At 36.7% G+C, this 13,795-nt stretch overlaps 1 protein-coding gene across 6 annotated transcripts in view; it reads right to left on the bottom strand.

Moving 5' to 3' along the window:
• Positions 1 to 13,795, bottom strand: part of neo1b (neogenin 1b) — a 121,080-nt gene that overhangs the window by 69,564 nt on the left and 37,721 nt on the right. For all 6 annotated transcript variants that reach the window (XM_065277398.1, XM_065277394.1, XM_065277399.1 and 3 more), the window contains exon 2: positions 7,090 to 7,407. In XM_065277398.1, coding sequence (XP_065133470.1) covers positions 7,090 to 7,407 — 318 coding nt within the window. The remainder of the gene's footprint in view (positions 1 to 7,089; positions 7,408 to 13,795) is intronic.

Here is a 13,795-nt window from a genome sequence, read left to right as displayed (position 1 = left end):
ACGAACTAAAACGAACATGCAAACGAAAAACGAACAAACAAATAAAAAAAAGAACAAATGAAATACGAACAAATGAATAAAAAGAAAGAAAGAAAGAAAGAAAGATAGAAAGAAAGAAATGTTATGCACAGTCAGACAGAACTGTTGGAGGATTTGAAACACAATGAAGTGGTGTTCAATAATGTAAAGAGAGCAAACAAACAAACTACGAACGAAGGACAAAAACTAAACGAAAACCGAACGAAAAACAGATGAACAAATAAAAAGAAGTAAGAAATGTTATGCACAGTCAGACATAACTTCTGAAGACTCTGAAACACAATGAAGAGAAGTTCAACAATGTAAAGAGAATGAACGAATGAAAAATAACGAACAAACTAGAACGAACAAACTAAAACTAACATGCAAATGAAAAATGAACAAACAATTGAAAAATGAACAAATGAAAAAAAAGAAATGTTATGCACAGTCAGACAGAACGTCTGGAGGATCTGAAACACAACGAATTGAGGTTCAATAACATAAAAAGAATAAACAAACAAACAAAAAATGTACGAGCGAACGAAAAACAAACAAACAAACGAAAAACAAACAAATGAATAAAGTGAAAAGAAAGAAAGAAAGAAAAAATGAAAGAAAGAAATGTTATGCACAGTTAGAGAGAACTTCTGGAGGATCTGAAACACAATGAAGTGGAGGTTCAATAATGTAAAGAGAACAAACGGACACAAAACGAACGAACAAAAAAATAAATGAACGAAAAACGATCAAACAAAAACAAACGAACGAAAAAAAGAATATCTCTATAAAAGCACATTTCAAAAATTAACTGTGGAACTTTGTAATTGTTTTTTATTAAAAATGATGGTGTGCCATTAATACATGAATGCTTAATCAGTCTAGTCTCTATCTGTTTTCAATGTAAGTCTATGGGATTTCTGTAGACAGTAACAATGCAGTAATGTTTGTCTTAGTAAACAACACTAGTAATGCACAAAAGCTTAGAGCACCTGTGGACACAAATAAACAACTTTTGTTTCTCAAGGACACGCACTACATCACTTTAATGTGCTTCAGAGCGGCCTGGCTTCAGGGCACAGAGTTGAAGTCGACCTACGATCAGAGTAACCGGCTTTACAGAAAATATATAAATTTTTAAATCATCAGCAAAAGTAGCAGCTCATCCTTTCCTGCGTGGCCGCAGGCGCGTCCTTCAGCTCCCATAATGCATTTCTGTCTGCTTTCATTTTACGACTGGTATTCAATAAACACAGCAGAGACAGTGGATACTACAGAGCAAGGACATTTTATGACTTCCACCGCAGACAAAAGAGAGAAACACCAAAGGATTTTTAGGTCCATCTCAAGAAGGACATCTATAGGTCATATGTGGATTTAAAAAGATTTTGGCATAGAAACATCACATTTATGAGGAGAAAGCAAAGTGACATTAAATATTAAACTAGCATGAGATTTTAATCACAGACAAAAGTGCACACATCACATTTCACATCTCAATATAAAAGCCCAATGTGCTTTTGATTTGGGGTAAAATGCAAGCCCGATGTGTTGTGGTGAGATTAACCCAGTTAGCACGCACATCTTCGCTCACACATCTTCTCCGTTTCTGCAGACAAATGTGTTTGCTTGGTATATAGCTGCAGGTTCAGTCGACAGCGTGAACTGAAGCCGAGCGCCGTTGTCATCCTCTTAAGAGAAAAACACAAGACAGGCTGTCACTCTGAGAAAAAGAGAGAGCGAGTGTATGTGTGTGTCTAAAGAGGAAGACGACACTATGAAGTGTCACTGCCATGTCACGGCAGTCTTTCCTGCTGAAATGAATGAAACATCCATTAGCATATGAAATAAATGTTAGTACACTGTCACTAGCAGCGCCATCTTGCTTGAAATAATGTCCTGTGAACTGTGAAAAGCACTGAATTGAAATTGTGTGTGTGCGTTATACAGACTGGCTTGAACTTTCGGTGTAATGACCCTGGGGATTCTTCAAGTTTGCTCGCCGACCGACTACATCTGACAAAATGGACAAGCCATTTAAGCCTAAGTTAGTGTGTGCGTGTGTGTGTGTTTCAGTGTTGTGCAGCTGCATTAGCGCTGTATCCTTGAAAAATCACATTTATTTCTCTAAGAGTCTTCAAACGTCTCTAAACCATTGTAACAACTAACAGCGCAACCAACATTGTATTTATTATATTTTTGGCTTGCAATTCATCTCAAAGTGTTGACGTTTAGAGGTGTAATACACCCTCCGATCTCAGAAAAAAAGTACAAAAAAAGCCACTGGGGCGGTACCCTTTAAAAATACACATTTGTACGTAAAGAGTGAATATTAGTACCTCAAAGGTACATATGTGACCCTGAACCACAAAACCAGTTGTATGGGTATGTAGCAATAGCCAACAAAACATTGTAGGCAATATGGGTCAAAATTATTGATTTAACTTTTATGCACTAAATGGCAGTGCTGTGGTTGGATAGTGCAGATTAAGGGGTGGTATTATCAACAAGGGGAGCCAAATTTCAATTACCTATTTTATCACATGCTTGCAGAGAATGCACTTTAGTTAACTTCAAATTCAAGGACCTTTCAAGGACTTTCCAGGTCCAATACCCTCAAATTCAAGAACCAAATGTGGGGACACACTTAAAGTGAGAGAAAGGTTATATTGTGTTACCTTTTAAGATACATTGTTACAGTTCCCTTTCGAGGGAACTCGCGCTGCGTCACTGCGGTGACATTTTGGGAACGCTTCGAGGGTTAAGTGCGTCCAAATGTGTATATCAAATTCAACCAATGGTCAACCAAAAGTGAACAGTTTAGCATGTGTGCTTAAAAGGCTAGATATTTTATGATATTATCCTATACTACACAGATAATATTCTTTTTTTCCAAAAAACTTCTTGCAGGTTTTCCCGCAGCACTTTCTTTGCAGTTCGGGCGGCCCGCCTAAGCTGGGAAACCCTACCGCCTTAACTAACACATTTTCTGCGGGAATCCCCTGTCTTGCATAAAGTAGATTCAAGCACTTTCAATGACCTGTATCTATGTATGTATATTTTCAAAAACTTCCCAGGGCCTTGAATTATTTCCCCCAGATTCACAAACTTTCAAGGATTTCAAGGACCCGTGGGAACCCTGAGAATGGTTAACCAAAATAAAGTTACTGGGTTGATCTTTTTCACATTTTCTAGGTTCTGGGGACCCAATTATAGCACTTAAACATGAAAAAAGTTTTAATTTCCATCTACACTATATTTATTTTTCTCTTTTTTATTAAGATACAAACAGAAAATACAGGAAATATGTACACAAAATAAAAATTTCTGAACTAAATGTCTTCTTCAGTGTTTCAGTGTCCTCAGTCAGTGTTTATTGTGACCTATCTTGGCACAAAACACATCTTGAGCTTTTTTGAGAAGACTGAAGTCCTGAAGTCATTCGATTAGAATTAGAAATAAGGAGTTAATTTAATTTAGGTTTAAAAGATCCTGCAGTTGCCTGCTATTGCTCAAGCGGAAGGGGAGTTCACCCAATATACTTTACACTTCAGCTTATTCTTTTATACTATTTTTAATACTACATATACATTTCCTGTATTTTCTGGTTGTATTCTAATAAAAAGACTAAACTAATTATATATGATCACTATACTTTTGCAAAAACAACAAATCTAATGGTGGCATGGTGGCCTAAGACTTTTGCACAGTACTGTATATAAAAACTTTATTTTGTGAGTGGATGCAGTTCCTAAGGACTTTATTTGGACGACTTTAACAAGATTTTCTCAATATTTGCTTTTTTGCACCCTCAGATTCCAGATTTTCAAATAGTTGTCCTATCCAAACAAGAATTGACCCTTATGACTAGTTTTGTGGTCCAGGGTCACATATTTGGATCTCAATACTAGGAAACATATTAGGACACACAGCAACGTGCCAAAATCTCTACTATCCAAACTCAATTGCAACATACTTCACAGGTTTTGCATGGGCAAGTATAAAATTTTTATTCGTATAAATAAAAAATCTATCCCACGTGCACAACGCGTCAGAAGTCCCAGGAACGTTGAACTGACAACAGAAAAGAAATGAGAAAAGCTCTTCAGTCTTAATGTGGTGTAATGCACTGTTGCTAATGCTGTTCATCTACAGGCCTGAACATCCTTCATCAGCCGGAGACAAGCATCCTTTATTTCTGCCGGCAGCATATGTAGTCTCTGTGAGAATTCACTATGAGAGCTAAAGAGAGAGATTTGCTTGAGATGTTTTGCAGGACGAATGTTCCCTAAAGGGCAGAAAGATGTGCAGTACAGATGTGAAAGAAACTATCACATGTTTGAACTACGCTTGACCTGCCATGAAATTTTCTCGAAGAAAACTTCTTGTTTCCGTCGGATTTTGCTCTGTCTGACATATTCCTGAATAGGTTAAATAGCTATTGTAATTGACTACCAGTTAACCTCAAACAAACAACATGTGCAGCAAAGATGTCATCAGCCGAAAAAAGGTGAAGAAGCAATTTCAAAGGTGAATCAAGTTGTTTTTTAATGAAAATGTTTTAAATAATAAACACGGATCTTCCTCTGAATAATTTGCACTGATGAATAGTTTGCAAGAAATGTGTATGAAGAAAACAAACAAAAATGGTTTCTTATCTCTTATACTCAAGTGTCTGCCGCAGGTGAATCTATTTGATATTCATACTTAAGTTAGAAGTACAGTTCAGATTTTACAAATACGAAAGGGTCAGCGTACAGATGCAAATTTAGGGCATCAGAATAATATGTGTGCACTGTATGTGCACTGCCAGATTAGGGCTGTCACGATTATGAAATTTGGCTGGCGGTTAATTGTCTAATAAATTGTGATAATTATGACGATTAATTTTCTGTTTTATACCACATGTCTGTATTGGCTGCAAAAAAATCAATTTCTTACAGATTCTTAAGTGTAGCATCTTTCACTTCTCAAAATTTGGAATTGCTGTTTTGGAAATGTATGTTTTACCTGGCAGTTTATAGTGCTTATTAAAGTTTTGCAGCTCTTTAAATGTTTTTTTTTCCACTGTATTGAATGGCTATGGCTTCACAATGTTGTTTATACAAGCGCTGCACCTCCCTTTGTGTTTTTTAACTCTTTCGCCGCCATTGACGAGATCTCATCAATTAAGAGAAAACGCTTCCCCGCCAATGACGAGATTTTCCGTCTTTCCACAATAGCGCTATTATCCACCAGGTGGCGCACTTCCGTAACTTATACAACCCGGAAGTAGCGCCTCACGTGAAAGAGAAAGAACTCCGTTTTAAAGATTTAAAGATCGCTCTGCATCTGATCTCTATCAAAAGTCCTTAGCAAAAACGGAATTATCTCAGCTTTTTGCTTAAAATTGGGTGTTTTTGAAGAAACCTACCCATGTTTGAGAGGTGATTACAAGAGAACTAATGAAGGTAGGATGAAACGTTTTTTTTTTTTAAAGCAGAGGGTCTGTTCTTTCATCTGATATATTGTTTGTTTATATATTTAAAGAAGAACATTTTCTGGAAGCCATAAAACTTTTATGAAAATCATGCGCTGGCTGGCAACTTTTTTTTTAAAATGCTGGCGGGGAAAGAGTTAAAGAGATGTGCAATCATTGCGGTGATCTGAAATCTTCACAATGAGGTCAAACAATTGCGATGAGATGATTATTTAATCATTGTGACAGCCCTAGGCCAGATTTTAGAAACCACACTTTGTAGGTTGTGTAAAATCTACAAAATTTAAACAAGATGCATTTTCTAGATGCACTACAAAAAGTCTAGTTTTTAGACAAAAAAAATATACAATTTAAATAAATTTGTGCTTAAAAACACCAATGGGGTAAGAAAAAAATAAGTTTACTTTTGTATTTAATACGTAATTCAAGAAAAAAAATCTAGAAAATTTTTCTTACAACATTGGCAATTTTTGTTTCCGTTTTTTTAAAGCACGGATTCACATAAATTTTATTTTATGCGTCTTAAAACTAGATTTATTTTCTTAGGTAATTTTTCTCATGAAGAAAATGCATCTTGATTTAAGAATTCTTTGATACTTTCACTGAAAACAAGTCAAAAATCTAAGAAAAAAAGTATTTTTTTTGCAATGACATACATATACAAAATAATCTATGCTTTGCAAAGCTGTGCGTTTGCCTGTGCACAAAAAAAACCTATACTCCAGCCATTACAGAGATGTTACACAAATAAAGATGTTGTAGCACCATTCGTGTGTGTTGGACCCGACCCAATGACCAGAATGCTCATCTAGACCTTTCAACCATAGATACTGCTGTACTCAGCTACAACAGTAGAACAGTAACATACTGCAATTCTCAAACATTTCTTTTACTATAAGCAACATACAAAACGATAAACTTGCAATTTCTACCGGTACTGAACCACGGCATGTGCACAGATCGATACATTACACTGCTTCAGTGTAAAATCAATAAAGTATAAAACTGCAGAATACCATGTTCAAGAGTCCATTAACTGAAATCAAACAGCCACAGTAAAACAAAATACATCAAATATTATTAAACATCTCTTTGAAATATCTCAACAGCGTCTTCCAAGATAAAGGATTTTAATATGAACTCAAACATCTTAGTAAACTTAATGCAGCTTTGCTTGCTTTAACTTCAGTTTTACAGTAAGAGAATAAAGTAAAACTGGAGTGTTAAAACTCTAGGGTGTCTTTAAGGAAAAAGAGTTTCAGTCAGAGCAAACTGTGAACTACAGGCTGATATCAAAACCTGCTGTTCAAACACACTTTAATCCTGCTGTTAGATTCATGGCATAGTGTGAAGCTGAGCCACAGCCCGCTGACTTGAGGTTCTGTCAGGAGAAACCACACTTACAGACTGCGACCGTAGAAAACTGATTCTAGATCAGCACTTTAAATAAAAAATATTCATCCTACATACAAACACACACCATCAATGTCTTATCAGTCTTGTCCACAGCTGTGATTTTGACGAAAAAGTATTTATATAGGCCTAAGCTCGTTTGTGTTATTTGTCCCTTCAAACATGTGCTGTTTTCATACCTGCCACCGTAAGTCTCGCCGTTCGGCTGCTGATGGTACCCAGATTGTCGATGGTGGCCACGCACTGATAAATGCCCTCATCGGGTTTGTTGTGTTTGGAGTGGACCACCGTACTGATGAGCAGAGAGCCGTCCTCCAGCTGCCGTCTCCGGTCATCCGCTGCCAGGTTGAGGAACGTTCCGTCCTTCTTCCATTCCACCCTGACCGGAGCGTCGCTGATGGCTGAGCAGTTCAGAATGGCCGGGAGGCCACGAACAGCTAACGTGTCCATGGGTTCCACGGAGAACCTGAACGACGTGAAGCCCCGAATGCCAACACCTGAAAACAGAGAGGAAAATCTTGTTAAAAAGCCATTTTGAGTTATACAAATCATTGTCAAATCCTGAAACTAGTGAAATTTAGTGAGACTTAGCAACCAGTCAGTCTTGGGTCATCATTTGTCCAATGTAAAATCTGTGGCAAAAGCTGTTGAGAATGAATGGTGATAATACAGAAATCGGAAAAAAAAATTCCCAGAAAAGCTTTCACTTTGTTCCCTTTGTCTGGTAAGTGATTTTCATTTGAGAACATTCATAGGTCAAAGTCTTTACGAAACTGCGTTTCCGTTCCCTGGTGTGTGGACGTAAAACGACGAGCAAGAATAACTCTGGGAAAGGTGACATAACAGCTTGATGTGTATTGCAATGTATAATTAAAAGAATATTACAATGTTCAGATAGCGATAATGGCCAATTATCTGCACCAGTGGTGTTGTGCAAAAACAATTATGACAAGACGTTTTGTAACGTAGTAAACAAGCTGTTTCTTACTGTAATTACGTAGGAAATGACAAGCCTCGCATGTTCGACACAAAGCACAGAATAATCTCAGAGACGAGGCCAATTTGTTTGTTGCTTACTTGTCATAAAATGTAATTTGGTACTAAAAATATTTTCCTGAAACATAAAAACATCTATATTATAATACTGTTCATTATCTTCTTTAATGAGCTCATATGCTTCCTTAATTTCCGAGTATAAACATCTAACAGTGAACCAACAATGAAGCCTTTACTATGATTAAACCCGTTTTTCATTTAAAACTCAGAATAACCTTTACAAGCTTAAAACAACACTAATTTTGGGATTGAGCTAGAAATTTAAAGTCCCGGTCTGGCAGTTCGGGAACTATTAAAACTTCACATGCAAACTGCTCTCTTACACAAAGTTTTGTTGAGATGTAAAAACAAACCTAAATGATACAAAAAGCTTCATTGCATGCTAAATTACTCTTTGTTAGGCTCTGCCCCTCTTAAAAGATACTCCAGACAAATATCAAAATTACCTCATGATTTACTTACCCTCAAGCAATCCCAGATGCATATGTCAATCATCTTTCAGACGAACACATTTGAAGTTATTTTAGTAAATTTCCTTGATCTTCCAAGCTTTATAATAGTAGCAAACAGGGATCAGGGAACAACTTCTGACTTTAAACCCCAAAAAGTGCATTCATCCTTCACAAAGGTAATCCATGTGATGAGAAAAATCCATATTTTTCAAACTTTATAAACTGTAATAACTAGCTTTCATTCACAGGGCCATCTTGTACTCAACCAAGTTTAACAGTCCAAGATGGCGCTGTACCGGAAGCTAGTTATTAAGTAGGGATGCATAACGATTAATCACGATTAGGGCTGCACGATTAATCGAAAAATAATCACAATCTCGATTCATACAGGTATGCGATCTTCATTTTAAATGACGGCAATTCACTTGCATATACAGTATTTCCCTGTATTCAGATTCTGCGTTTACGTGTTCACGTATTTAGATTACAATCCAAGAATATCAGTCAAACTTGCTAACACACACTCATACAGGTGAAACCAAACACTATTCATTCACCAATCAGACCCGATCGTTTCTTTCCTCTCTCTCATCTCATTTGCGGCGTTCCGCTGTCACTCGCGTGACGTATAACAAGGCGGCAGACCTAAACACAGTCGTTTACTTGGTGGATTTGGAGCGGCAATTTTCACCAAAAAGAGAGGATTAACGAGCGTCATTGTGGAAAATCCTGGTGGCGACGGAGAAACTGAAGATGCAACAACAATGGTTCCGAAAGAAGGCAAGGAAATTATTTACCTCAGGACCTACCTTAATCGGAAGGCTGGAACATCTGGAGGGCGCATATGCAGGCTGTATACGTCATCAAGCCTGGTTCATTTGAGTTAACGGAGCATTACATTCGCAAGTCATAAACATACTTCAACAATTTATTATTAACTAAAAATATTAGTCATCTTTATAACGTTAATTGTTAATATTCTGAAATTATGATGCGCAGTTTAGAAATGCGACCTCCATAGAAGCTACAGCCTTCAGATTGAGAAACGGCCTCTGTGTCACCGCCACAAGTTCTCCATTAGAAAGGGATTTTAGCATGAGGGGAACATTGTTACATGTCTGCGTTTCTCTCTGATGCCTCAAAATGTTGATCGTTTAGTCTTTTAAAGGTTTAACGTTAGTGTTTTTAAAGTTTTAAGGTTGGCCAGTTTGATAGTACAAAAAGCACAGGTGCAATTTAACAGCTAACGTTAAATTTTTTTAAATTACTCTAAATTTTAAGGGGTCTAAAATAAGAAAGAGACTTTTAAGACACGTTATTATAACTGAAAGTCCTGTAGCACGTTTCTTTTTTTAGTTAAGTGCATAATAAATGTTTTTGTAAAAAAAAAAAAAGAGAATCGGGTGAGAGAATCGGGATCTCAATTCCCATGGAAAAAATCGTGATTCAAATTTTAGCTTGAATCGTGCAGCCCTAATCACGAATAATCTATAGCGGAATAAAAGTAGAGCTGGGTATTGGCAAGGGCCTCACGATACAATACATATCACAATGTGATGTGTGACAATGTATCATGATATGATACGATACGTTGCATGTTGCGATCAAGTTATCAAAAATGTGAAAAAAAGAGCTGAATTTTATATTTATGTATAATTTATATTATATATAAATACTTAAAATATAAATATATTTTTTCTTAAAATTATAAGTGCATGTGTGCATATTTATATATACATAATTGTTATACACAGTTCACACACATATATGATAAGCTTTTATTCTTCTATAGATTCATTGCAATTAATCGTTATGCATCCCTACTTAATAACTATCTTCCGGTTACGACGGCATCTTGGACTCTAAAACTTTGGTGAGTACAACATATTTTCTTACAGTATCACATCGATTACTCGCAAAAAACCTTGATTAACCCCTTGGAGCCACGTGGATTACTTCTGTGAAAGATGGATTCACTTTTTTGAAGTCAGAAGTTGTTTTCTGATGCCTGCTTTCTCCCATTATAAGCTTGGAAAAGCAAGGACATTTACTAAAATAACTCCAAATATGCTTGTCTGAGAGATGATGGACATATGCATCTCTGATTGCAAGGGGTAATTTTGATATTTGGCAAATATCGCTTTAAATACAGTACTGATCCCTAAACATCCAACAGGAATGAATTAGATGATTAGAAGAAACTGTTAAACTAAGTCTAAATAAATGCAAAGACTGTGAATCAGAAGTTTTGAAAGATTTGAAAGTGATCAAAACTAATAATATTAGTTACGTCAGTTTATCTAAAATAAAAACATGTAGTATTATGTTAATAAGGCTGATAATATTGTGGACAGCAAAGACAGGATTGGTCCATATAATGGTTTCAGGGTGGAGCTAATGAAAAGGTCAGCTGTAGAGAAGCCAGCAGAGTAACATTTAGACTAATGGTGGTCAAATGTGCCCGTGCGCTGGCAGGGTTTGCAGCTTACTACAGGTAATCGAATGTGGTCCAGAATTGCTGCTGAAGAGCTACAATGATGCATCCTTGACCCAGAAGCCCCGGGACAGGCAGAAAATGAGGCTGTTGGGTTGATATGTGTAAGCTGTTAGTCTGAGTCACACACATGGAGGAAAACGCACTTCAAAACAGCCTCAGTCAGCGAGACCTTTCAGAAAAAGGCCAGAGCTCTCTATAGAAACAAAATACTACAAAATGAGACCATGACAAGCTGCAGTTTGTTCGGTGGAAGCGTTGCATCGTGGGAATGTGTGCGAAACCGGGCGATGGTGGCGCGGCAGAGACGGGCATGAAGGAAAACACAACGGTGCTTTAGGATGCAATACAAGCTTGGATCTGCCCATCTTTGAAGAGTCTCCAAAATCTCTGAGTTTGTGTTCAACAACACAACCCGCTGACTTTTACATACAATTGATCATTTGAACAAAATACCACTTCCATACTATACAGTAGGCGAAAAGCAGTAGGCGGGGCGAGTAGTATGTCTAAATTTATAGTATTCGAAAACCAGTAGACGAAAAGTACCCGAATGACCTACTACTTTCGGCAAGATCCCAAAGTGTTCATTCGATGGATCCTTTGCTATCTCGTGATCCCCCAGGAGAGGAGTTATCCAATGAAGACGATGTCCAAGGGATGTTGTATTATTAAAAAATGCCAGAACGCGGCATCTTCATCTAATTCAGTACCTACTGTCACAGTATACGATTTCGTATCAGCCCACGCTATTAATTTGGAGTTATGTGTGTAGTGCCTTTACATTTACATATTTTACATTCAGGGATTTGGCAGAATTTTTTACAAAGCTACTTACAGTGCATTCAAATTGGGATCGAACCCATGACCTTTGCATTACTAGCGCAATGCCCTACCAATTGATACAATAGTTTAGTGAGACAAAACAAAATAGCACTACCTGCCCAAACCCAGGCCACTGGATAAAGCACTGGATGTTGTTATGTTGGACAGGTGTATCTAACAATACTACTGGCCCTTGAGTTCCCTCCCAAAAAAAATCACATCATAACCTACGATAAGTCAAAAGTTGACGTATTCAACAAAGTGTCAAACTCTTGAAGTATCCACACAATAAACTTGGATTGCAGATGATGTTATAATATTGATAACATGACAACCATCACCATGAGGAAACACAATCATCTTCTCTTTAAAACTTGAAAGCATTCAACCCAAAACCTACACAACAGTCCCTCGCCACCTCTTATTGTATCGCTTTTCACTTTCTACCCGATTCTAATTAGAGACTTTCTACTTTCATCAATGTTTATCAATCTTGTTTGATCTTCCAAAGGCAATCTGTCTTTTCATTTTGATCTGAAGCTTTAGATAAAACAAAATTTGCCCAGCGAACTAAAAACGCAGTACAAACATCAAACACAATGAGGGTTTGAAGAAAGTTTATGTTGTTAAAAGCTAAGTTAAATCAAAAAGTGCAGTAGTCTACCATAAGAGCTCGACAGGTTATAAATAAATGCTTCTCGTCAGAAATCACAGTCTGTGAGGTATTAGCATGTTGGGATACTTCAGATGTAAACTATCTACATAGACAAAGACAGGTGGATGCTTGAGGTCAATAAAAACAGGGCTCATCTGGGCGGTGTAAGGGTTTCTCCCCAAGGACTCAATTTCTACCACATAAAACATAGAAAAAAATGATCCCAGGGGGACAGACATGGGGTCTTTTCCCTCTGGGATCATCTATTTGCATGCATTTCACACCTCCTGCTAACAAAGCAATAATTTGAACCCAGATAATCTATTAATTAAACAGCTAATTAAATTTACTTTAAATGCTCGGCTCCAGAAATGTACGTTATTTCTTTAAGCCATAATTCAATAAACTTTACCAACATTAGGCAAATCTCTTACAAAACATATTTGTCGCCTCAAGCATTAAAACATTGTTTTTGATTTTTGTCTGATATGATGGATATTTACACAATCGATGCAAAAATACACTTTGGATACACTTGACTGATATTTGACCCTGGACCACAAAACCAATTATAAGTAGCACAAGTAAATTTGTAGCAATAGCCAAAGATGCATTGTATGTGTCAAAATTATCGATTTTTCTTTTATGCCAAAAATTATGATATAAAATTAAAGATCATGTCCATGAAGATATTTTGTAAATTCCCTACTGCAGGGTTTCCTGCAGCACTTTGCAGTTCGGGCGGCCCATCTAAGCTGGGAAACCCTACCGCCTTAACTAGGTCGTCCAAAAAAAAAAAAAAGCTGCACAAAAGGCCGTCAAGAGCATCTTGGAGAATAGCGCTGACGTGCTTAAAAACCGCGAGCAGTTCTTCACCAATCTTCGCGCTATCTATCATCGTTCGCCAGACATTACAACATCTGCTTCAGTTTGTGTTTAATAACCCTTTAGTTTCACTTCATCACACAGCTATTCCCGTTAGAGGTATCTGCTAAAAACATTTAATTCATTAATAATCTTGTATGTGTTTATTTCCTGTTATGTTTCTTCAAACTTAAGTTTTATTTGAGCGTTTTAAATAAAAATAAAAAAATGTCATCATGACACATCACTTTGATTGCCACGCCCAAACGAAACAAGTATAATTTTGCAAATTCAAAGCAATGTGTAACTACACTGAAGAAGCAAAAATATATAAGTTTTGAAGTATTTTGGATACTTATAGTCACAACAAGTCCTATAGTTACATTTGTGTTATTTCATAATTTAGATATTTTTTCTATTATTATGGAACGTGAAAAAATATAAATAAAGAATGAGTAAGTAATCCTTAACTTTTGTCTGTTGCGGTTTATAAACCTTGTTACTTACAATACCAAAACTATAAAGGTAAATATGAAGGA

This window comes from Paramisgurnus dabryanus, chromosome 23 (assembly GCF_030506205.2).
Source record: "Paramisgurnus dabryanus chromosome 23, PD_genome_1.1, whole genome shotgun sequence".
Taxonomy (NCBI): domain Eukaryota; kingdom Metazoa; phylum Chordata; class Actinopteri; order Cypriniformes; family Cobitidae; genus Paramisgurnus; species Paramisgurnus dabryanus.
The sequence above is the reverse complement of the archived record's forward strand: the minus strand, read 5'-3'. Positions and strand labels throughout refer to the sequence as shown.